This window comes from Protopterus annectens, chromosome 1.part0 (assembly GCF_019279795.1).
Source record: "Protopterus annectens isolate FY-2018-M chromosome 1.part0, PAN1.0, whole genome shotgun sequence".
NCBI lineage: Eukaryota > Metazoa > Chordata > Ceratodontiformes > Protopteridae > Protopterus > Protopterus annectens.
The window spans coordinates 1865174699-1865201698 of NC_056725.1; the positions used below are offsets into that span (position 1 = coordinate 1865174699).

Consider the following 27000-nt stretch of genomic DNA (forward strand, 5'->3'; position numbering starts at 1 on the left):
ATTTACTAAAGTCAGGAAGGTGTAGAAAAAGAACACATGTATGTTTCTTGTTTTGTGTGCAAGCAAGGGGCCAGTGATTTGAAAGAAACCCAAAGGTAATCTTTATCCACCACTGGCCAGATGCATTTTCTTTGGATATGGTGTAGGTTTCAATGCTATTTTAATGAATGTGACTTTCAAGGGCAGAGAAGTTTTAATGCCAAGTCTATTTTCATTGTGAGACAGTATTGCTTTGTTTAACAGATGTATGTTGGTGTTTGTGCATTGTGCTGTAAAGTGTAAAAATAAAATACAAATAATCATTGTAGAAGCAAAGCAGTATGCACACATCAGTGTTTATGGTAAATGGGGCAAAATAGCCAGGTAATGGGGCATTGGAATGGCTGCAGGGGGACTCTGGTGCCATATTTTGGTTGTCTGTTCTTCAGTTTGCACGAAAGTCGGTATCCCACAATTCTACTGGAGTGGGCGGGGTTACATAATTATGTATGCAAATTTTGTGTTAAACAGCATACAGATTTGTACCTATTTTTCATGGGCCTTGTCCAGATTTTTGATGTTTCAAGGTTGAAAGGTATGGTTGGAGGTGTGATGGGGAATAAAGAGGTAACTGGGAACATATTTTCTGGGAGTTTAATGAGTTGGCAGACTTTAAAGATTCCCTGCAGACTGCTTTTGGAGATACTGGGTGAGCAAATTGGGGTGACTAAGGAAATGATTTTTTGAGCTATGGTACAGAATCGGAATTGCCTTGACATAGTAATGCCTTGCTGAGTCTAATCATGATGGCTTCCAAAAAAAAAAAAAAAAAACAATTACTAGAAAATGGAAATCAGTTTAAACCAACTGTACTAGAAATAGCCAAGATAGTAACAGATATAAAACTGAAATTGGAATCTTTAGAAAAGGGTAGGAGCAAATTCCATAGGAAAAATGGGAAATGTGGGATCAATACATGCAGAGGAGGAACAATGTTTAAAAGGCAGGATTTGAATGAGCTATATAATGTTTGAGTGGATATATTTATAAGTGATTGCAGCTAGATTGAAGCATGGTTTGTAATGTATAATGTTTGCAACTGAAATTGTTTTGGTGTGGTTTATTTTTATTTATGTAAATGTATGATTGCCTATGTCATACGTGATTTAATAAAGATTTCTTGTAAATATGGTGGACTGTTAGGGCAGCATAGTGGCTCAATGGATAGCATTGTCACCTTGCAGCAAGAGGTACTCCAGTTCGATTCTCAACTGGAGTGTCTTCTGTGTAGAGTCTGCATGTCCTCCTTGTGTTCGTGTGGCTTTCCTCCGGGCACTCTGATTTCCTCCCACATTCCAAAGACATGCTCCGGTTTCCTCCTATATTCCAAAGACGTTCAGTAGGCAAATTATAGGTGTGATTGTGAATGTAGCAAGTGAGAAAAGCTGCAGCAGACCTAGCCACCCAGTAGTGTAAACCTTGGCTCCAGATGATTGTTACTGTTGAAGTGACCCACTGTGCAGTAATGATAAAAGGGGCTGTGGCTGGATGGATTCAGTGGGAATATCTGGGACAAAGGAAAAGGGGATTACTTATATTAAGTGCTAGAAAAGCTCCATTAGTGATTGAAGAGGGGGAAAAGATGACTAGATTTGTAGTAATAAGAGCCTACAGGCAAAGGAGGAAGATTACGCTGGCATGTATTTATTACACTTATAACTGCTACAACAGAGCTTAAGGAAATTATTTGAGAAATCAGCTTTCAGTTGAGAATGTTACTTATATGTTGGAACTGGAACAGTGAGAGTGTATGTTGGGGGCCTAGAAGGGAAAATATAACAAAAGAGGGTAGATTTTTGAATAAATGTATGAAAATATTTGGTACAGAAAATGTGAATTCAGTAGTAGGAACTCTGAGAACATTTACATATAATTCTGCAAGGTAAAAAAATGGGTTAGGTTAGACAAAAATTGTTTCACATGAATATGTACATTTAAGTGAAAGTTTTGATACACATCCAATAACTATTCCAGATCATGCACCATTAATGACTAAAATAAAAATGCAGGATAATGAAATAAAAATGACATTGGCTCTTCCCATCCATCTGTTAAACAGAGGAATTTAAGGAATGGGTAGTGGAAATTATTCAGGAGTTATTTGGGCAGATAGAAATTTCTTCAGAAAATGCAGCAAGGGAGTTGGATAAATTGAATGTGGAGTTTAAAAATAAGGTAGAAATAAAAGAGGGAGATGCGGTTAAGAAATAAAAAGAATTATTTAGAGGGGCTGGCAAAGGTTAAATTATTGCATTTTTGCTATATATAACCAATTGTTCATTAGTACCACCCCACCCCCTTTGTCAGGTTTCATAATCCTGACATCCGAATAAAGCTGTTTTATTTCTTCCAAGGTTGTTTTTTCTTCTGTAGTAAGATTTAATTTGTAAAAGTTATGTTCATACTGACGCTGAAGCGTTCTAACCTCATTAATCACCAATTTTTCAAAATTACTAATGTCACTTTGTAAGGGGGGTTGAATGTACTTCTCCTGTTCAAACCATCACAATATCTGTTCTTACTAGCGTAAAATACGGTGTTGTTCTCAGAGTCATTAGAATTTGCCAAGACTTCCAAATTTAACTTTCTAGTGAAAAGCCTTATGTCTAAAATCATCTCAGCCACATCCATTTTTTTAGCTGGAACAAAGGTGAAACCTTTTTTGAATAGTGAAAAATGTCTATCCTCAATTTTAATATCAGTATAACTGTATATAAAAAATTCACTGTTTGGCTGACTGACTATAATGCTATCTCTCTCTTAACTCTGTACCATCATACATCCTATTGTTCTGTAAAATATTATCATTAAAGAACAAAAAGTTAATTTGTGTTTCTTCACATGTCAATTGGTTACTTACATTAATATCAAAAAAGGTAGATTTCATATTTCCTTGATCCATAATGTTGTCTCTATTTTGTTCTGTATTATCATGAGCCTTATTATTTTGTGTACTATTATCGTTGTTAAAAGAAAAATCCATTAATGTCTCCGAACATAATTGTTGGTTGCTTGTGCATATGTCGGGTGTGTGTGTAGGTTCCGTATTCTCTCGGACCTTCTCGGTCCTTCTGGTTCTAAAGGGATTTCGAAATCACTGCATTCACCCTGATAGTTGTGCATATCTGTATTAACATCATCTTTCATTTCGTAGTCATGGTTGTATTGCCTCCACTGATAAGACCTAGTGTTATGTTGATTGTAATTTGTATGTATGTACCTTCCCCTAAATAGCCCACGAGGCTGTTCCTTTTTATTAATGTTATGCCCTAATAAGTAAGCTTGCTGGTGTTCGTATGCCCAGTCGTCTCTGTCTAATTTGCCCATCTTTCTTTTTTGGTTCTTAACCATTATATTGTCGACATCATTAAACACTCTCAAATTGTCACTTTTATATTCTCTCACTGTAAACAGTAAATCTTCACATATTTCCTTGTTGATTTTATCAATTTTAATGTTAAGTTCATCAATTAACTTGTTATTGTTGTTAATCATAACTTTTATCAATGCCAAACCACAGTTCAAAATATCCACAATCTCCTTATAAAGCGTAGAACCCATAACAGTGTCGTTTGGGAACTTATTTAATCTAAGCCCCTTACGCACATGTTTCCTTTTTAGACATTCAGATAAAAAACAGTTGTCTAAATTTAAGTTTTTAAATTTAAGCATATGTTTTTTTAGGAGCTAACATTTCTCAGAATAAGAAGTGTCCTGTTGATTTTGTCTCTGTCTCTGCTCGCGTTGTTCGATAGCTCCGAAACTCTTATTTAACCAGTCAGTTACGTTAATGTCAGCGTATTTGAGAAAAAATGAATCGTTATCATTGTCTTCCGTGTTATTTCGTTCCTCATACCTCTGTTCACTACGTGATACTCCACAATCCCCGGAAAATCTCCTGTTGGGATTGTGATGGCTGGTGTGCTTAGTTCGCACAGGCTGTGCACACGAAATAGAGTCCTCGTTGTCCTGGGTACTGGTTTCCGGCTGTGTGAAGGCTTGTAAAAGCCTGGTGAGTTCTCCGATTAGGGATTGTTCGTTCCTAGGTTGTGTAGGTCCTCGGCAATCCTGTACATCCATTGTAAAAACCACGACCAGTAAAAAGATAACAATGGAAGAACGGGAAAAAACACAAAGACCAATAAAACACAATTTCCCCAGTAGTACAGGATCCAATAAAGGCTGTCCCACAAGAGTAGTAATCCACAGATATCAGATTGCAAATTGTTGTATAATGGGAAAAAAAGAGGTAATTTGTTACATATTTTTGGGAGTGTAATGAGTTGGCAAACTTAAAAAAAAATCCTTGCAGACTATTCTGTCAGAAATGCCTACAAATCAAGCACAAAATATAAGAGATAGTAGAATAGGAACTGGAAAAACTCTAAAACCATAACACCAAGGGCAAGATTCAATCCGTGCATTTATTGTGGTACCTGGTACCTCGGCATTCCGCCTTCAATGGAAGGTGAAATGCCGAGGTGCCAGAATAAATGCACAAATTGAATCTTGCCCTTGGTGTTATAGTTTTTGGAGTTTTTCCAGTTCCTATTCTACTGTCTCTTGTACGCTGTCAGAAATACTGTGTAAGCAAATGATTGTAACCAAGGAAGTTATTTTTTTAAGCTGTGATAAAGGATCTGAATTGCCTAAGGCATCATAAGGCCTTGCTGATTTTAATTCTAGTGGGTGCCAAAAAACAGTTAACTAGAAAATGTAAATCAGTCTAAACCAACCGATTAGACATAGTGAATATAGTAACAGAGATAAAAGAACCGGATGTGGAATCTTTAGGTTAGGAGCAAATTACAAAGACAAAAATGGGAATTATGGGGAACAATATATCCAGAATAATGTTTTGGAGGAGGAATGAGGTTTAAGGGAAGGCAGGAATAGAATGAGCTATGTGATATTAGATTGGCAATGACTCTATGGAAGACTGTATGTGATGTATAATGTTTGCAACTGAAAATAGATCAGTATGGTTTGTTTTTCATTTATGTAAATGTATGACTGTCAAAAGTGATAATTCAATAAGTTTTTTTAACTGTATCCTTTGCTTGAATTTCTTAAATTGTGGTCTTGCAGGGACTAATGTTTTGAATTTCTCCAGTGTGTATGGTAGTGGGTGTTGTCAGTGGACATGATGAATGCCTTCTGGCACATCACTATTTGTGTCCACATAGGAGATTCCTCCAGTTTGTTCTGAGGGGAGAGCAGTTTTACACAGTGCTTGGGATTTCTTCAGAGCCTAAACTTTTAGCAAAGTGTTGGACGTAACATTGGAAGTGAGGGAAGCTCCATGTGTTCCCTTAGGTGAAAAAAGTGAACCTTCCTAGCCCCTTCCGAGGACTTCCTGGAGCGATCATACATTAGACTTCTTTTTGGCTGAATTTCTGTGTGTCACAATAAATTGAATTAATTGTTGTACTTTGTGTGACCCCTGCTTAATATTGATACATTTATAGGTATGGAGCTGTACTGTTGCCAGTCTTTGCTCTATCCTTGGAGAAGGCCTTAAGAGGTCATGGTCTTAGCTGACTGTGAGAATATACTGCAAAAGCCCAGCTCAGGCCTCTGCTATGCATTCTGGGTTTGATTGCTGCCACAGTTATATTGGTACCACATCCTTATTTGGGGATCAGCACAGCATACGTAGAGAATCTAGCTGTACTCTGAAACACTTGTCTTATAAAAATCCAGATTTTACATTGCCTCAAGTGTAGGTACCAAAAAAGGGTGTACACAAAAAGGTGCCACAGCAGATGCCTATAAAATTCAACCAAAGAAGGCCCTAACACTGCAGAGACATGTTGATTCCATATAGAAGCTATGATGCATATCGACCCACTAGACCTTAAACTATTTCATTATACTGATTCTTGAATGCACAGTGACTGACAAGTCTTTAAATCGCTCATACCAATGACCCAGATTGCAGTAGGTGTAGACATGTTTCACCCTTATTTTTGGCATGTTAAATTATACTTGGTTTCTGTGTGGGGGTGGGTGAGTGTCTTCTCAGGGTGGAGATGCAGTACATATACAAAAATACAACGACCGCCACCAGTACTGTTAGCCAACAGGGTGCTGGCGGAAATTGGGCTACTGTTGGCCGAAGGAGAAGAGGAGAGGGGGAAGGCATGCTCAAAGGCAGGAAGAGAGGAGGAAGGTTAGGAGTGTAGTAGTGAGGGTAGGAACTTTGAATGTTGGCAGTATGACTGGTATAGGGAGAGAGCTAGCTGATATGGAGAAGAGGGAAGGTTGATATATTGTGCGTGCAAGAGACCAGATGGAAGGAAAGTAAGGCCAGGTGTATAGGAAGTGGGTTCAAATTGTTCTATCATGGTGTGGATGGCAGGAAAAATGGGGTAGGAGTTATCCTAAGGGAACAGTATGCCAAGAGTGTTTTGGAGGTGAAGAGTGTCTGATAGTGATGTTTATGAAGCTTGAAATTGATGGTGTAATGTTGAATGTTGTTAGTGCATATGCTCCACAAGTTGGGTGTGCGATGGATGAGAAAGAAACATTTTGGAGTGAGTTGGATGAAGTGGTGGTGAGTGTTCCCAAGGGTGAGAGACTAGTGTTTGGAGCGGACCTCAATGGGCATGTTGGTGAAGTGAACAGAGGGGATGAGGAAGTGATGGGTAGGTATGGTGTTAAGGAGAGGAATGCAGAAGGTCAGATGATTGTGGACTTTGCGAAAAGGATGGATATGGCTGTGGTGAATACATATTTTAAGAAGATGGATGAGCATAGGGTGACGTACAAAAGTGGAGGAAGATGCACACAGGTGGATTATATCCTATGTAGGAGGGCCAGTCTGAAGGAGATTGGAGACTGTAAAGTGGTGACAGGGGAAAGTGTAGTTAAGCAGCATAGAATGGTGGTCTGTTGGATGACGTTGGTGATCAAGAAGAGGAGGAGGAGTGTGAAAGCAGTGCCAAGGATTAAATGGTGGAAGTTAAAAAAGGGTGATTATGAGGTGGAGTTCAGGGAAGAGTTAAGACAGGCACTGGGAGCCAGTGAAGAGTTTCCGAATAGCTGGGTAACTACAGCAGAGCTAGTAAGGGAGACTGCTAGAAAGGTGCTTGGTGTGACATCTGGACAGAGGAAGGAGGACAAGGAGACCTGGTGGTGGAATGAGGAAGTACAGGAGAGTATTCATAGGAAGAGACTGGCAAAGAAGTGGGATTGTCAAAGAGATGAAGAAAGTAGACATGAGTATAAGGAGATGGGATGCATGGCAAAGAGAGAGGTGGCGAAGGCTAAGGATAAAGCATATGGAGAGTTGTATAACAGATTGAACACTAAAGAGGGAGAAAATGACCTGTACCGATTGGCTAGACAGAGGGACAGAGCTGGGAAAGATGTGCAGTAGGTAAGGGTGATAAAGGATAGTGAGGGAAACCTACTCACAAGTGAGGAAGGTGTGTTGAGTAGATGGAAAGAGTACTTTGAAGGGCTGATGAATGAAGAGAATGAGAGAGAAGGTTGGATGATGTGGAGGATAGTGAATCAGGAAGTGAAACAGATTAGCAAGGAGGAAATAAGGACAGCTATGAAGAGGATGAAGACTGGAAAGGCTATTGGCCCAGATGACATACCAGTGGAAGCATGGAGGTGCTTAGGTGAAATGGCAGTGGAATTTTTAACCAGATTGTTTAATGAAATTTTGGAAAGTCAGGGTATGCCTGAGGAGTGGAGAAAGTGTTTTGGTGCCTATCTTTAAGAATAAGGGTGATGTGCAGAGCTGCAGTAACTACAGAGGGATAAAAGTGATCAGTCACAGCTTGAAGTTATGGGAAAGAGTAGTGGAAGCTAGGTTAAGAAGGGACGTGATGATTAGTGATCAGCAGTATGGTTTCATGCCAGGAAAGAGCACTACAGATGCAATATTTGCTCTGAGAGTGTTGTTGGAGAAATACAGAGAAGGTCAGAAGGAGTTGCATTGTGTCTTTGTGGACTTAGAGAAAGCATGTGAAAGGGTGCCTAGAGAGGAGTTATGGTATTATATGAGGAAGTCGGGAGTGGCAGAGACGTATGTAAGAGTGGTACATGATATGTACAAGGGTATTGTGACATTGGTGAGGACTGCGGTGGGAATGACAGATATGTTTAAGGTGGAGGTGGGATTACATCAAGGATCAGCTCTGAGCCCTTTTTTATATGCAATGGTGATGGACAGGTTGACAGATGAGATCAGACAGGAGGCCCCATGGACTATGATGTTTGCAGATGACATTGTGATATGTAGTGAGAGTAGGGACCAGGTTGAGCAGACCCTGGGGAGGTGGAGATATGCTTTAGAGAGGAGAGGAATGAAGGTTAGCAGGTCTAAAACAGAATATGTGTGTGTAAATGTGAGGGAGGGTAGAGGAATGGTGAGGATGCAGGGAGTTGAGTTGGTAAAGGTGGATGAGTTTAAGTACTTGGGATCAACAGTTCAGAGTAATGGTGAGTGTGGAAGAGAGGTGAAGAGAGAGTACAGGCAGGGTGGAATAGGTGGAGAAGAGTGTCAGGAGTGATTTGTGTCAGACGAGTACCAGTAAGAGTGAAAGGGAAGGTCTACAAGAGGGTAGTGAGACCAGCTATGTTATATGGGTTGCAGACGGTGGCATTGACGAAAAGGCAGGAGTCAGAGCTGGATGTGGCAGAGTTAAAGATGTTAAGATTTGCACTGGGTGTGACTAGGATGAACACGGTTACGAATCGGTATATTAGAGGGTCAGCGCAGGTTGGACTGTTTGGAGACAAAGCAAGAGAGGCGAGATTTGGACATGTGCTGAGGAGGGATGCTGGGTATATTGGGAAAAGGATGCTAAGGATGGAGCTGCCCGGTAAGAGGAAAAGAGGAAGGCCTAAGATGAGGTTTATGGATGTGGTGAGAGAGGACATGCAGGCGGTTGGTGTGAAAGAGCATGATGCAGAGGACAGGAAGAAATGGATACAGATGATCTGCTGTGGCGACCCCGAACGGGTACAGCCGAAAGAAGATGATGATGATGATCTTATACTTGAGCTATCATTACAACAGAAGTAAAATTTCAATATACTTGCATAAACAAATCAACTTTGTGACTGCAGACTTAGCATGACCAAAGCACCGTGTACTGAGAAAGGACAGTGTGCTGCAGTGAAGTTTCTAAGGGCAAATTGGCAGTCTTAAAGGAAAAGTCAGTTCTGTCCTATATTTTGACACAACCCTTGGGTTTTTTTGCTCCATATAATATGGTTCAAGTACTGTTTAGACCCCAGGAATGTGATTATACTTCATGAAATTTTCATCCCCTTGCCTTGGAATCATAGGAATGGAAAGCCCACCCACTTGTTTTTTTAAGCTGAATTTCTCACATATTTTGGCAGAAGAATTTGTATCTGCCTGTATGATATTTCAGTGCATAATATAGTTCTTCCTGTCAGATACTGCCCACAATCTTGCATAGGGAATAAGTCCCACTGATGTCAGCTGATCAGTAGCTGCTATTTTAAAAATGTGAAACTGTTTTCTACATAATTGCAGAGAGGAAGAGTAGTGCGAGTTTGCCTCATTGGTAGGTTTAACACCTCTCTCTTTCTGCAGAGCAGTACTGATGTGAGTAGTTCTATTGTGAGTGATGGGGGTGGGGTCATGACGAAGGCAAATGTCTTGACATTTTACAAGAAAAAATATTTCCTCAATGTCACAGGAGGCTGTGAATACTGCATTCAAATCATCTTAAGGTTCTATAAATCGGTATAACTAACCAACATTCCATATCACTGAGTCTTTATTTTCTAAGATGATTTTTTTTTTTTTCATTTAATGATAGCATGCTTTTTTCCTGCAAGATCTCATATTTCAGTAAAAACATTCCACTTTGGGCATCTAAAAAGATGGCAACCTGTATTCTAGCAACATTGCCAAGACATGGAACCCACTACAAATCAGGGTACAACCTAACAAAAACATCTTCAAAAAACAGCTCATTTCCCACCTAAACAACTCCTGGACATGCAACTGAACTGCCTAGCACCTGGCTGACCTATTTTAACACCTTTTCCCTACCCAACCTCTTCTTTAAAACTCCCACAGATGCACTGTATTACTGCCGCGGTGGTGGTGCTGCGGTAGCATTGTCGCCTCACAGTAAGACGCTGTCTGGTTCGATTCTCAGCTAGAGCGTCTTCTGCGTGGAGACATGTGTGAATGGGCATACCTTCATTCAAGGTTGTGCGTCAGGCCTGGCAAGCCGGTACATAAAAATCAACTGCCAATCATTAGCGGACCAGAGTTCCGCTGTGGCGACCCCTAACCGGGAAAAGCCGAAAGACACAAACAAACTTAACCAACTCACTGCCGCTTATTCCCCACTGTCCTATCTATACCCATTAGCTCTTCCTAGACTAAGTTAAAAAGCTTTCCCTTAAAATGTCAATGAACCTCATATGAACTTATCTATATTCTCCTTTGACAAACTGGCTAGTATTTTTAGTTTTTTTCTTTCTACTCTTATCTTTATTACATCTTCAAGATTATCTCTATTAAACGTACTGTATGAACAGCAATCGTGTTACTGCATGCTATACATTTAATGTATGTCTAAACCACTATGCTTATGTAAATATCTTATGCAGTCATATATTATCTGCTATATTTTATAACTGTGTAAACCACAATGCTCATACAAATATCTTCTGTATAGTATGTTAGTAGTTGTTTCTTGAGCTTTTCTCCCCTGGCCTCCGCTAAAAACTGGCAGCTCCGTCCAGTAGGACCTCCCTGGAAAACAAATGTTAAATAAATAAATAAAATAAATAGCAAACCAGATATTTTGTAATGCAATCCACTTGTAAGTGGTATTTTTTTTAGCCAGAACAGGTTTATAGACAGTAGTGCTAGTCTTATACGCAGTACTACTTGTTTGTCATTTTGATGAAGTGGTAGTATGGTACAGTGTAACAAATCAAGGGCAATCAAAGCCACAGAATTTGGAAAAAATGTAAAAGGACATTTGTGCCTCATTGAAAAAATATCCAGTAACAAATTCAAGAGCAGTTTTTTTGTACTGTACTTGTAAAATACTTTTGCACAAAAATTTAAAATAACAAGTATATTAGCTAATTTCACTAACATTCAGAATAACAAAAAATCTTACTACTGTTACAGACACTGATCTGGTGAGTAGTCGAACAAGTTCTTTGAAATGTTGATGAACAACTCTTGGATTACAGTGCTATTTTTGACACCTCAGGAAGTGTGTGGGATAGGACCTGTCAGTGCTGTTAGTTTAGAACTACAAAATGGCAGTCTTTACAAGAGCCTGTAATTTAGCTTTCTTTGGCTGCAGTTGTAAAATTAGTCTGAATTTTTTTAAGAGAGACAGAGAGAATTGCATATAATGGTCATTCATGAGTAAAATGCAAGCATTCCTGCTATAAAAGGTCTGTAAGGTGTATATGACTCACACTGTTGCCATTCTACCTCCATTAACTCAGAAGGCAACATAACTTCCTTATGTCTAACATTGTTATCATAAAGGGGACTTTAAATGTATTCTGGGAATGGTAAAAGAAAACAGTAAAACAAGATCACGTTAATATGTTGGCCCCCATCGGCCATTTTGTGGAAAAACATAATCTGATGCCTTCTCCAGTAGGATCAGACAGCAAAACTCAAATTTTCAAGCTTCCAGACTCTGCCTCCTCTTCCATAATTCCCTGCTCTCCTAAAGCTCCTCAGATCTTTACTGTTCATGAAAATGGTTGCATTATGAGGTTTCACCTCTTATCTTAGATAAGTGATCATTCTTTTCAGTGAAAAATTCTTAACGTCTCATCTCATTAATAGTTTGTATTAGCTTCTGTGCGTTTTGGTGATCCTAGCATTATTATTTTCAGGTTTCCCCTTTTTCTGCCTCCTTCCTCTCAAAAAAAAAATATAGTAGTGCTACTACTGCTAAAGAGTTTTCTTTATAGCTTTTTACACGGTTTAGTGTCTGTGTTTATATTTGTGTTTAGCTGTTAGGAAAAATGTTCTTGTTTTTAACTGTTGGTTGTATCGTTATTGTTATGGTTCCCAAGGCCTCAGGATTAATCAGGTGTGTGGATCATGGGCATAATAAATTGCCCCCAAGGCACACCTGATAAATGTTTACTGCCTTGGGCATGAGCATCTTTCCATAGATTGCCAGGCTTGCTCTGCTTTTGAGTTCCGGGCAGGGCACTGGAGGGACCGACTGCCTCTATTCCCGGATCTGCCTTATTTTCTTCATCTAAGGTTTCAGATAGAAAAAAGGGGAAAGAAAAGGAGAAGGATAGTAATAACGAGAAAGGGAGAAAAGTTAAAACAAAGACAAAAGGAAAAATAAAAACTTGGAGAGGAAAAGGTATTCTGCCTTGCCCATTCACTGCCAGCCGGACCCAAGACCCCAAGGCTTTTGATGACTCCCTCTGAGGTAAAGCCTTCTTAACTGGTGCTGCTTTGGCTCCAGTATCCCACATTGTTGGCGTCGGATGTGGATCTGATCCAAGTAATTGAATCGGCCATTCTGAGCCCCTTCCTCTTGGCGACTCCAGCTTCTGGTCATATTCACTCTCCATTTTCAATTAAATACTCTCTGAGTAATCCACTCAAGTTGAATTATCTCCCAAGGTTTCACTTCTTTGGACCTGTTCTTACTGTTTCAGATCCATGGGGTACCTATTCCATGCCGTAAGCCTAGTAAGACTACTTCGCTAACTTCTTCTCAGTCAGCTAGATCTATTACGACTGTTAGGGATGTAGACATTGACCACCTCATGAGATTCTTTTTCAAGGCTCAAATGGTGTTAGAAATTTTCCCTTCACCCTCTTCCCACTTTGGTTCCAGCTATTTACTTTCCTTCACCAGGCTCCATGGTGGTGATGTTGGCTCCAGCAAGTGCTCCCTTTACCCATGAGTTGGTGCTGACAACTTAGCTGTCTGTTCTGACTAATTTCTTAATGCATTCTACGCTGGAGTAGTGGCATTGAGGCCAGAGACTGGTTCAGATTTGACCTAGAGGTTTTTGGAATCTGTCTATGCCACTTAGCGCTTAGGTTGTAGCTCAGTTCTGGTTTCTACATTGGATTCAACCAGGTCAGTGGCAGGCCAATGTGCTCCTTTCAGCCTTTCACATCTGAGGTTGGTGTTGGCCAGCCGCCCAGCTTCAACCTCAGCATTTGACGTCATAGAAAGGATTTTGTCTCCTTCAGCGAAAGGTTCTGCAGTCCCTTTGTTGTTTGCTTCTGCCACCTCATTACAGTCCCAAGTTTCTCATGAGTTGTTGTCGGGGCCGCCCCATGCCTTCAAGTCTCAAACAGCCTCATTCTTTGGGCTCCCCTGCTGCTGCTTTGTCCATTCCCTCAGCTTATTTACCCTGAGTGTCACTGAATAAGAGTCTGTGTAAGAGGCAGCAATTGGATTCCCCAGAGGAATCTCTCATCAAGGACTCTGACCTTGGTGAAGGAGAAGGATCACCTAAATTTCCCCTTGAATGTCTGTTTTGGAGCTTACGAGATAAGAGTGGACCTCCAAAGCACCCGTTTCCCAAGAAGTCTGCTTTCTTTGAGGTCTTTGCCATGAGCCCATCCACTTCATGTGCAGTCCCTTCTCCAGATGCTGTGGTTGATCTGCCATTGAGGAGAGCTAGATGCCGCAGAACTGATGCCATGCAAACCAGATAATGTCCTAGTTCCAGCCATGAACAGATCTTTTTGGAGTAAGGGTCACCCTGTGGATGTGATGATCATTGCTGCAGCCACTAGGAAAGAGATTTCAGAGGTTCTTTGCTCCATTCCCCCATAAAGGGAGTCGGGTCCTTTGATCATTTTAGCAAGCGCACCAAGCCTCAGTCTCATTTATTCTTCATGTGCTGAATTACTTGGCAGACTTAACGAGGCTTCAAAGGGATCTGTTTTCTGAAGTCTCTAAGCTGATGGCCATTCATACCTTCACAAAATTCTGGAGACACTGCTGTCCACTGTTTAGTCAATATTCAATGTGTCCATGCTCCTTATTTGAGAGGCAGTAGAAGGTACAGTGAGTGCTGCAGGCACTAGCATTGCTACCCACTGGCATGCTTGAATGTGCCTTAGCAATTTTGCAGACTGTTTTAAGGCATCTTTATTAAATGCTCCCTTCTATAATGCTACACTGTTTGGCTCCAAAATGAAAGATGCTGATTAGAAGTGAACAAAATGGGAAAACACCATCTATCTTCCATGGAAATCTATTTTTCAGTGCTTTAGAGGACCTTTTCTAGGAATCAGGGAGGAGGAAAAAAAATGTTTTTTCTGGAAATCACAGTCCTTCTCCCAAGATTTTTCTAGTGATAGTGTCAGGCAACTATAATAGATGCCAACCAAAGGTCAGGGTTGGTATGCAATTTCAGGGTTTCCAGGGTGCTTTGTCAGGGAGGCCATTTCAGTGCTTCTGTAAACTTTGCCCAGCTGCTGCACTCTGGAGGCAGTCAGGGGGATGCTGGGGACTACACTCACAAGATTGGAAGGCCATCACAACAGAGACCTGAGTCTTAAGAGTTATTTCCACAGGTTCCCAAATTTAAAATCAAAATTGCCTTCTAAACGTCCGACCCACTAAGAGGAGAGAAGCCGCAATAGAAATTCAAAAGATCCCACCAAAACAGAAATGATCCATGGTCTATTTAAGGTTCTTTTTAATGCCAAAGAAGACAAGAGCTCTCCAGCCCATTTTGGACCTTAGCAAGTTAAACCTATTTGTCAAGCAGATCAATTTTCAAATAACTGTTGAGTGTATCTTGCCTCTACTGAGGAAGTACAATTGGAAGTGCTTGGAAGATCTCAGAGGCGCCTACTACCACATAAAAATGGATAGGCATTCCAGGTGGTTCCTGCACTGCAGGCTGCGAGCCAATCATTTTCAATTTTGAACACTGTCATTCAGGCTCACCAAGTGCATGCCAGTGGTTGCAGCCTGGCTCTGGCTGAGAGGAATTCTGTACCTTGTTGACTGGCTCCTTACGGCAACTTCGAGGGACTACCTACTTCAACTTTCTCCGTCTTTGGTTATTATGATAAATCTGGAGAATTCCAGTCTGGAACATATTCAGTGCTTAGAATTCATAAGGTGCCATCTGTACACAACCAAACAATTAGTGAAACTCCCCTCCTCAAGAATGCCAGCTCTTTAATCACTAATCAGGAAGGTTTTTCAGATTTGAGGACATCTTAATCTTAGTCTTCTAGGCCATATGCAGCTGCCATCTGTAAGTTTCCCCTAGTGAGGCATTACATGAGAGTTCTCCAGTGGACACTCCCCTCCTGTCTACACACATTAAATGTCATTTCTCATCCATCTCCTCAAAGTCACATGGAAACACATTCATTGTTGGATCCCCCACCACACACGCACACATTCAACAGGTCACCCCTTTGTCATTGTCCCCAAGTCCACTTTAACTACTCTTTCCTGGGGGGGGGGGGGTATTATGATTTAATCCAACACCTCTTCTGTAGTCTGGTACTTGAATGAGCAGGGCAAACCCATTCTTACCCAATATGTCAAGAGGCCATGAGAGTGTAGCTTTGGGTGATAACCTGGCAATGCTTTCTGGTGGCAACGCACATCCTGGGGAAATTCAGCATCCTAGTCTACACCCACAGGAGAATACTGATGGCCTTATTAATGGTCTCTCAATCCTGCGATGGCTACACAAATCTTCCACCACTGAGGGCATCTGTGCTGCAGCCTTTTTGCCACTCCCTTCAAAACCAAGTGCAGCACCTTCTTTGTCGTGATTCCCCCAAAGGGGCAGTCACCACAGGATGCTTTTCTGCAGTGTCTGAACCCTGGGCCTCCTTTATGCTTATCCCCTACACCCTTGTTAATCAAGTTTCTCCAGAAGGCAGCTTGTTACACTGCCACAGTTATCCTAATAGCTCTCTTCTAGCCCAGACAAGTTTGGTTTCCCTTCACCCACCATGGGTACTAAACATTTTCCCAGACCTGATTTCTTATTCTTTGGGCCAGCCTTACTCAAATCTGGAATCCCTGAAGTAGACCGCATGTTTTCTCCAATTCCATTTCCTATAACAGCCAAGATCCCAAGCTGTCTAAACATGTTCTTCACATTTTGCTCTCCTCTAAGAAACCTACTACACAAAAGGACTGTGCCAGCAAACTGGCAGCATTTTTCTATTTGGAGTTGTTTTAAGGATATAGATCCTTTTTCTGCCCCCATCCAATCCATTCTTGATTTCTTAACTTGACTCTTTCAAGCAGGATGCAGTTTACTGTACCATTAAAGTTCATTTGGCAACTATGTCTCACTTTCTTTTAATCACACTTCCATTGCATCTTGAAACATTCAAAGGCCATTTTAATAAGTGCATTCCTTCTCATACCTACCATTAGAGATCCTTGCCTTCAGTGGGATCTTCCATTTCAAGTCCAGACCCTGGTGAAACCCTCCTTTGAGCAGTCTGGTACAGCAGAACTAAAAAGTGTTTCTTGGAAGAGTCTCTTTATTGATAGCCATTACTTCGGCAAGAAGAGCATCTGAATTGCAGACCTGTACTTGTCCTGCTCCCCTCCTTACCTTATTTTTACAAGGACAGTGTCCTTAAGAACTAATCCCTCTTTTCTTCCCAAAGTGGCGTCTGAATCTATGAGTCATTCTACTGAGCTAGCTGTTTTCTATCCAACTTCAGTAACAAAGGAGAAATACGTATCATTGCTTTGAAGTTCATTGTCGACAGAACTGAACACGTCAGGCTTTCTAATCAACTTTTTGTTTCTTTCCCTAAGGCAAGATTAGGTCAGCCAGTGTCAAAAACTGCATTGTCCAGATGTGTGTCTCAGTATTTTTTTGTTTATACCTCTCAAATTATATCCTTACCTTTCAGATGTAGGGGTCATTTTATGAGAGCTGTAGCTACTTCTACTACCTTTTTTGAATGAAGCTTTATGGGTGATATTTGTGCAGTTAGCACATGGGCCTCTTCTCACACCTTCATTTCCCACTATAAACTGGACATTCAGTCTCATTCCAGGTCTACCTTCAGTTCCAACATTCTGCGCAATGTTCTGTTTTACAGCCACCAAGAAGAATGACTGGGGACTCTGTCCAAAAAGTTGAGACTGATGGAAGAGAGAATATTGTATACAAACGTTATGTACTTATCATAACACTAGATCCATGTTTTCTTCATCTGTCCATCTCTACTATCCCTCCCTCCTTGCCCTTCCTATTTTACAGATCATGTCAAGGATGCAGGTAGATCTAGTGGATCAGACCAAGGCCAGATTTATGAACAATACTCAACTGAGATGCTTCACAAGGGCCTGTCTTTTTCCTCCATCAAAATTCACGCCTCTGCCATTTCAGCTCATTCTAACACAGAACCTCCCCTCTTCTCTCATCCACTGCTCAAGCAGTTCCTCAGAGGGGCCAGAAATTTGAGACCACCCTGGAGAGCTACAACCCCAGCCTGGGACCTTAACGTTGTTTTTGAAAAACTCACTCTACCTCCTTTCGAGCCAACTGCTACTGCAGACTTAAAATTTCTTTCTTGGAAAACAGCTTTCCTTTTAGCAATCACTTCAGCAAGAAGGGTATCTGAATTACAGGCCCTTATGGCAGAGGAGCCTTTCATAATCTTTAATGCGGACCGGGTATCCCTCAGAACCAACCCATCCTTCATGCCCAAGGTGGTATCCAGTGTGGCTCTTAATCAGTCCATTCATTTGCCAACCTTCTTTACCAATCCACAGAACAAAGGGGAACGGGATACTGCGTTCCTTAGATGTGCATAGACAACTTAGATTCTTCTTGGACAGGACTAAATCTCAAAGGAAATCTGAACTGCTGGTGGCATTTGCTGCAGGGGCAGAGGGGAAGGCTATTTCAAAGCAAACTATTTCTAAGTGGATAGGCCATTGCATTCATTTCTGCTATAAGCACCATGGAAAACCTATCCCACAGGGGATCAGACCTCACTCCACCAGGTCTGCATCTACCTCTACAGCCTTTCTCAGAGGCGTCCCTACCAGGGACATCCTAGAAGCTGCTACCTGGAGTTCTGTACATACTTTCACCAAGCATTATCATTTGCCAATTTTCTCTAAATCCAGAGCTGGCTTTCCCACTGCAGTCTTGCAGGGCCTCATAGCTGGTCCTAATGCTATCTAAATTCCTCCTCCCAATCATAGCTTTGGGAATCTACCCAAATGTAATGTCTGCAACAGTGAAACACGAAGAACATGGTACAGTTTTGTACACTTACCATAAATGTAGATGTTCGAGTGTATTCACTGTTGTATTCTTGGTTACCCTCTGTCCAGCCCCCTAACTTCTTTTGGCTATATCTCTACTTTCCTTTACTATGCTTAAAAGCTTTTTGGTGTATTTGCTTTTATGTTGGAGGTATATCATTGCATTTTTATATTTAATTGTTTCCCATTAGGGGGACACCTGACATCTGGGGCAAGAAAAACTGATGTAATGGCATCGGCTGCATGTTTTATACCCCTGACGACCTGATGTCATGGAAGAAGAGACAGCAACCGATGCAGGACCCAAGACTTTGTTTATCAGGCCGACTGAGGGCTACCTGCAAGGAGATAACCCAGATGTAATGACTGCAACAGTGAATACACTCGAACATCTACATTTATGGTAAGTGTACACAGCTGTACTTTCTTAACCCTTACTGTCACAGCTGAAAAGTTTTTATTCACCTGCTTTTCTTTTTTGTCTGGTGCATTTTCGAATTAGAGAAAGGTGAAAGGAGGCATTCTGTGGGAATGGTGTGAAAGTCCATCTGGACTGCTTGTGGGTGAGTTGAAGCTGCACCTGAAATTCTCCTTAGAGAATTAGCTGAGGTCTTTCATTCCTTGATGTGTCCCTGTCACAAAGTGCTTCTTGGGTCTCCCAGTAGTGAGAACATCCCATGCTAGTGGGAATTCTGTTGTGTTTCCATAATTCAGGCCAGTACATTTTTATATATCACTTGCTACCAATGTAGAAACAAATATTCACTGGTACTGTTAATTTGCAGGTGGTGTTCAGTAGTGCCAAAGTTGTAAATTAGCAGTTGCAGTGCACTAGCTTGCTTATGTAGTTGGCACGTTATGTTGAAATGCAAGTCTGCACAGTCATCCCCAAACTCAGGAACTTGCATAAAAATATGCTGATTATCTTGAACGGTAAATTCAACTGTAATAGCCATTTTTCATTGCATTTGTTCATTTATTTGCTGAGTTAGGCTGGTCTAGGACCCTCAAACTGAGTCATGAGGCAGTAACAAGCATATTACTTCAGAAAAGTACAACCGAGAAACCATATTTAGTTTAACATTTTTCACACAGTGTACAAGGCATGCATGAAAACTTAGTTTCCAACAGATTTATGCTAAGTATGATTACCAGCATATTTATTCCATTACATTTAGCGCATGTGAATATATTCTAAATGCGTTACAGAATAAATGGGTGTGTTCTTCACAGAGAAAATAAGATGGTGGGAATGAATCTTTCTTGCATACAAAGAGACACTCCTTGATGTTTCTATTTCCCAATTCATTCCTGTCCGTCCCCCATTTGTTTAGATGTTTCTGCTTCATCTGTTGAGTTTTCCACCATTTGTCAGGTATATATGTAATGGCATACTGTGTCTAGCAGTCTAAGTGCAAAGTCTTCATTTAATATTTCCTCTCGATTTGAGAGAGACAGATGTGCTTTACTGTGAGTTTAGGAACATTGGCAGTCAATGGGAGATTGGCATGCTCTTAAAGTTGGCCTGTGGTGTCATAGCATGGAATGACATCAGTCCAGTGTGCATCCCCAGAATGTGGGAAGTTTATGGGAAAATTAATTATAATTAGTAGAGAGACTGAACTCGTTCAATAATCCAAGGAGCAAGGAGGGTTCCTTTCTATATCAACTTTGACAATGTGCTTGTTAATTCTTACTATAACTGAGAATGTCTTGAACTTTAATTCATATGTGTAACCACCATTACCTAGTTGCTTGCTTGTGCTTAAGCTGGGTTTTGAGTGCATTGCTTTATTTATTGATCTTTCTTATAAGAAGGCTAATTTTGCTCCTTGGCGTAAAGTGAGTAATTGCGTAGTACATTATTGCCTCCTTGTTGAAAAGTATAGCTAGGTGCCTGGCTGTGTGGTGCAAGTGGATGGGAGCCCATGCTGTAACCTTGATAATGGAGATTCAGATAGCACTCCCAGCACAGGAAGGATCATGCAGGGAGGAAGGGGAATGAAGGACTATGTCCTGATCACAAGTTGAGGGCTCTCATTGATCACACAGGCAAGTGTGATTTCTCTGGTGATGACCAGGGAAACCACTTCCCATGTTAAAGGGAAGGGAGCAGAGCTGCTTGCCATTGATGTCCTTTGCAGAAGTAAGGGGTGTCCAGTGTGATCAGCCCATTACACATCCCCCATGAGCTGAGCATCTGCAGGGGGGGGGGGGTTAGGGCTAAGTGAAAACCTTGACTCCACTAATGGCTGTATGAGGACCCTTACTGGTCAGCTGTTGCCATGGTGGTGGGGAACAGATGTGTTAATTGTATGGTAGGGGGGCGATCAAAAGACAGCAGGGCAAAGCCTGCTTTAAAAAAAAAAAAAAGTTAAAGCCTGGTGTAAAGTTGGGTATTCTGAAAGAAAATGATCTTACAGGACCCATATGGTCAGCTTATGTGTGCATTAAGCTTTTTGAAAAATTCTGTTTCCTTGAAAGTCTTAGCACCTGTGTTTTAGACTGCCTAGTGTGATTTGTGAAAGTATTCCTTAAAAGGTTAAAAAATATTGTATGTGTTCTAATTTTTTTTTTAATTTTGCAGTAAATAGAGACGCTTGTGGTAATTTGCCTCATTATTGCGCAAGTATTTCATAATCAACTTCATAAATAATTAGCTTGTTATTTTTATCCCCACAGAGTTCCTGGTGCAGTTCCTTGAACAAAAGGTGTGCACACTTGACTGGCGTGTGGGATTTGTAACATCTCTGATGCAGGAAATTGGTGTATCAGTTCCAGAATTACTAGAAGTGTATGACCATCTGTTTAAAATACGGGTAGGAACATTATACCTAATATAAACGCTCTTTATATATCTGTAATTTATTGCATTCTTAACTTTAATCCATAGTAATTTTGTGAAGTACATATCAGCTTGGCAAGGTGACAGCCCCTTTAATGCTTGTCTCTGTGAACATGTGTTAAAATACTAAAGCATTTCTATGTCTATGTAATGTCTGCTGTACAATGGGCTCCTTATTCTATAGCTAGAAATCAATGTAGTTTCAGAGACAAGGTGGTGCTGTCCTTATACTACTTGTTCTTCTATGGGTTTATTAGGCCTTACAACTACTAAAGCATCTTATCAAATGATTGGTAGCATAAAGATGGTTGGGGTATAGGTATGCGTATTTAACTATAGGATTATGTGTAAGATTTCTTATGTCAATGTCCATGTGGACATCCATTTTGTCCATCTTAGTTAATGTAAATAGCACCTCATTGGTGGTTATAAATATAGCTGTTTTATATAAATTCCTTGATCATATCAAGAGGGTGTACCCCCATACCTGTTTTTGACTGTCATTTTAATATTGACTGGTATGTTTTTCCTGTGTGTATTTTGAAATTGTCTGAATTTAGAAGGCCCTGCTGGTTATATTTCATCTGGCTGAGCCTTTGTATTGAACTGGGTTTAACCAGTGATGTGAACCGTGAAATAAGGCATGGATTTCTATATTTTTTAAAACACATAAGACATAGACACACTTACATTAATAAAAAAAAAGCAAACCATATTAGCATGTTTTTATTTTACATACATTATAAATTACATATGATCTGAAGTAATTTACTTCATTTGCTCTTCAACCTGTGGGTCTTCGGATCCACATTGGATCCGACACGGCCGCATTTTCCAGCTATGGCTCCGAGCTCCATGCTCCTCCCCTTACCCATAATGCCCCCCGTTTCCCTTCAGATCTCATTTGCCGTTTGAGAGAAAGCAGCATGGTCCGAGCTCCAGAGCATTTGTGAGTTTTTTCTGAAGTAGTAATTTGTCCCTTTTTGGCCTTTCTTTACCTCTTTCTATTTCATCCCTTTTCTATACCTTCTTGGGGCTCTCCGTAGCGCAAAAAAAAAAAAAAGTAAGTAGGCTTTGCTGTCTTTCCTCCCCTCTTTCCTTTCCATGTGGTGTTTGTGCACGTTGGGCCGGCTAAGGCATGGCTGATGCCCCAAAGCCAGGCTTCAAAAGGTGCACAGAGTGTAGCCATAAGCTGTCTCTGGTGGATGGCCACACTCTGTGTGGTTTGCTTTGGGGGGTGCCTCACCTGCAGTCCCCCCTGTCCTGTTTGCGCTGAGTTTAATCCCAGGGCACTTAAGGACAGGTGGGACAAATTGATCCTTAAGGGCCTGTTGCCCTCTTCTGATGGGACCGAGGTCCCACCTTCCCCTGCTGGAAAAGCAGCGGCTGCTGCTGCTTCTTCCCTTTTCACGGCCCCTGGGACTCACCCTCCCACCAAGAGGTCTGAGAAAGGGGATAAAGCCAAGAAGGACCAGCCTTGCAAGCCATCCCCCCGACTGCTTGTTTCCAGGCCAGTCACACCTCGGCTCAGGTCCCCCAGGTTATCACCTGATCCCGAGGTACAGATAAGCCAGTCGCCTCCTAGGCCTCTCCCCCCCCCCCCCCCCCACCAGCTTTCCCGGCCTACTTTGGTGGCGTCCTCCCACTCTACTTAGAGCTTTTCTGAAGCGGAGATGGACAAGACGATGCAGAGGTTTATCCGTTCTCAAATTCAGATGGGGGTTTTGCCAGGGCCTTCTCCCACCAGAGCGGGTGCCTTCCAGCCATTTTTTAGACCTATCACTCCTTCTCTGATCCGACCTGCGGTTTCAGAGTCGGTGGATCCGAGGACAATCATAATCGAGGGGACGGCACTGACGGTACCCTATACTTAGAGGGCGGCCAGTGCCTTGAGTGTGTCTGATCCGACTAGATCGAATCAGAGCTCTCTCTCTGAGCCGTAGCCTCAGGGTCGGATCCGAGGGAGTACTCTCTGCTCCGAGCTTGTCAGAGAGAAGCATTCTCCTTGGCATCTCGGCTCCCAGAGGCTCAACTCCCCGGTCGGATCAGGGGGAGAATGGCTTCCGCTAGTTCAGCCCAGGAGGATCGTTCCCCCTTGGCATTCGACGCGGAGAGGGTTCTTGCAGGGTCGAGAACTCTGATCATATCGTCTTCGGATCCAACGATCTGGCATTGTGTGGTTCCGGCCATCTTGCCCTTTCAGGGACAGCCTGTGGCCATAGTACCCCAGGAAGTTCCACCCTTAGAACAACCCACTTGCGAGACCTCCCCAGACAGTCCCCATGAGGAGGCCCCCCCGCAAGCATACGTGTAAAAGGAGGCACTTGGACTCTCCTCCAGAGTCCCTCGTCGAAGACACGTACCTGGATGAAGGAGAAGGTTCCGCAGATCACCCCCCTCCTTTGGAGACATCATGGAGATCCTTTGCCAAAGGGGGGGGTGGTCCACCCCAAAACCAACCTCTGACGAGTCCATGTTTCTGGAGGCATTCGTCTCAGGCCCATCTACCTCTTGGGTGTCCCCTCCTGCCGATCCACTTGTGGATCTGATGACATCTAGGCCATGGAAGGAGCCGGACACCGTAGAGCCAATACTCAAGTGCCTGGACAAAGTCTGTAACCCCCCCACCCCCACCCCCGGACAAGTTACACTGGCGCAAGGGGTCCCCTGTAGATGCAATTATGGTTGCGGTGGCCACCAAGAAAGGAACTCACCCAGGAGAGCTCCACAGTCCACCCACCAGACCGAGAGTCGAGAGCATTGGATCACTTTGGGAAGCGAGTTTATGCTTCAGCGACCTTCTCTGTGAGGGCGCTTAACTACATGGTGCATGTCATCTGACTCCAGAGAGATCTGGTCAAGGAGATCACAGAGTTGACCCCAGGGTCCATGTCGGCAGAGGACAGGAAGACGTTCGATGCACAAATGGCCACCCTAACAGCTGTAGCCAACACGTCTATGCGTTTGCTCTCCCATGCCACGGAGGGAGCCGCATGGGCAGTGGGGTCAGGCTTTGCCATCTTGTGTCACTCCTGGCTCCACTTATGTCAGTTCTCAGAGCCCTTCAAGGCATCTTTTCCCAACGCCCCTTATGATGGTTCTTTCCTTTTTGGGAAGATGGGTCAGAGAGACTTTGGTCCAGAGCAAGAAGGATGGGAAGACACTGTCTGCAGTCGGGATCCGCTTCTCACTGCCTCAAAGGTCCTTTTCCAGGAACCAGCGAGGCCAGAAGAAGATGTGGTTCCGCAAGTCTCTGGCATTATCCCGGGATGCTCAGGGCTCGCCTTCCCCCAGAGGCAGGGGGGTATATGATAGATGCCGCCCTAGAGACAGAGGAGGTCCTAAGAATTGCGGGTACTGAGAACCTTTCCCGGATAAACTCGGGCAGCAGCCCTGAGGGGTTTGCCCAGCTGTCCATTTCTGGAGGCAGTTGGGGGTCGCTTGTCGCTACACCCACTAGCATGGGAGTCCATCACTGCAGATCAGTGGGTGATGCGAGTCATATCCAGAGGATATTTCATTCCATTTAAGGGTCCTCCCCCATCCCACAAAGCCCTCCCAGATGTTCCACCCTCACAGTGGTAGGCGGCAGCAGTGCAGGTAGACTCACTGCTAAGAAAACGAGTCATCCAAACGGTCCCCCCAGGCCAGTCTGGATCTGGGGTTTATTCCAGGTTCTTTTTAGTGCCAAAAAAGAAGGGGGACCTTAGACCAATATTGGATCTGTCCAAATTGAACCTATCAGTAACAGACAGAATTCCAGATGGTCACTATTCAATCTGTCCTGCCCTATCTGCAAGCCAGAGACTGGATGTGCTCAATTGACCTCCAAGACGCGTACTATCACATCAAGATGGACAGGCGCTCCCGGAGGTTACTTCACTTCCAGCTTGGAAGCCAATCATTACCAATTTCAAGCCTTCCTCTTTGTTCTCACCACAGTCCCCCGGGTGTTCACCAAGGTAGTGGCGGTAGTAGCGGCTCACCTGAGGCTTCAGGACTTTTAGATCTTTTCGTACCTGGACAATTGGCTCTTTACTGCCCCTTAAGAGCATCTACTATGTCAGGCCAGGGACTCCTTCCTTCAGCTAGCCAACAAGTTTGGCATTACAATCAATATGAACAAGTCTGCTCTTCTCCCAGTTCAGATTTTAGATTTCATCGGGGCACGGCTGGACACAATACAAACAAAGGTGTTCCTCACACCAGACAGGATACACAGCTTAAGGTTACACGTCTTAAATATTCTTCAGACCTATTTACCAACAGCCGAAGCAGTGTTAAGGGCTCTAAGTTCCATGGCAGCCATGGTAAATCTTCTTCCAATGGCACGCCGTCATATGAGGGTGCTGCAGTTTACACTTGCGGTTCAGTGGTCGCTGTTAGACTTCCATTATTTTTTCCAGTGAGAATTTCAAATGCGTGCAGGGACTCCCTTTGGTGGTGGATTCAGTCCCCGGATCTCCTCAAGGAACATTCGTTTCAACCTGCTTTCCCCAACACCATGATGACCACGTACTCCTCCCTACTGGGGGGGGGGGGGGGCACTGCTCAGGAATGACAGTCCAAGGCACGTGGTCCCCATCGAGACCTATTTGCACATCAGTGTTCTAGAGATGAGAGCGGTGGTTCTTGTGTTGCAGGCTCTTCATGCTCATCTTCCTCTGGGAACAATTGCAGTTCAGACTGACAATGCCAGTGGTCTGAGATATCAAGAAACAAGGGGGAACCAGATCTTATCCCTTATGTCAAGAGGCCATAAGAGTGTAGGAATGGCTGCTTTCTGGTGGCAGTGCACATCCTAGGATGGTCCAACATTCTAGCGGACAGGCTCAGCAGATAGATCCTGATGCCTTATGAGTGGTGTCTGAATCCTTCAGTAGCAGAACAGATCTTTCTAGAGTGGGGTCGTCCTTGCTGCGATCTGTTCACATCTCCTTCCAATGCGAAATGCAGCGAGTTTTTCGCTCTGAACCCCCCACTGGGGGAAGCCCCCAGAGATGCTCTGATTCATGCTTGGCCTCCTTGGGCTTCTTTATGCACATCCTCCTCTTCCCCTTATGTCGAAATTTCTACAGAAAGCCCGAAAGCTGGGGAGCACTGTGATCCTCATCACCCCATTCTGGCCTCGACAGGCTTGGTTTCCCTTACTCAGGTCTCATCTAGTTGTTCCACCATGGATCCAGTCCCGGATCTGCTCTCACATGCCTCAGGGATACCTCATCCAGATCTGGACATTCTGAAGCTCACTGCTTGGCTGCTCCAGTTCCCATGATTATTAGGACTCCCAGTCTGTCATCTCCTGTTAAGTCCATTCTGGTAGCAGTTCATAAATCATCTACCAGAAAAGTCTACCATAGTAGAAGCGCTTTTCTATATGGGCCAATCAGAGGTCTTTGGATGCTTTCACTGCTCCGCTTTTGTCAGATGTTCATCGTGTTTCACTGTTGCAGTCATCACTGTAGGGTTCTTCCTGCCGGCAGACAGCCCTCGGTCGGCCAGAATCCCAAAGTCTGGGTCTGGCGTCGGCTGTTCAGTCCATGCTCCCTGACGTCAGAGCGCCAGGAGTACAAAACTGCCAGCCGACGCTATGTTCTCCGGTCTTTCTTGCCATGCGGTGGAAGCAGTTCGCAAGTGCCGGTCGGCTGATTCCTGATATTTTTTTCGTGTTTCATTCCGAAGACTTACTTCTTCTCAAAGCTAAGTACCCCATTGGGGAAACTTTTTTCTTGCTCCAGTCCGATGTCAGAAAAAGTTAATAATTGTATTTCTTGTGGGAAGCAAATACCTCATAAGGATTTCCACTCTTACTGTATTCCTTGTTTAGGCCCTGACCACGACGTAGCTAGTTGTCAGTTT

The 27000-nt window shown here is 42.9% G+C and overlaps 1 protein-coding gene across 1 annotated transcript in view; it reads left to right on the forward strand.

Annotated features, from left to right (window-relative positions):
* The window catches only part of NUP155 (nucleoporin 155), a 1504248-nt gene that overhangs the window by 1322059 nt on the left and 155189 nt on the right, over positions 1-27000 (forward strand). Inside the window, exon 39 of the mRNA XM_044069916.1 lies at positions 20979-21115. Within this exon, the coding sequence (XP_043925851.1) occupies positions 20979-21115 (137 nt within the window). The remainder of the gene's footprint in view (positions 1-20978; positions 21116-27000) is intronic.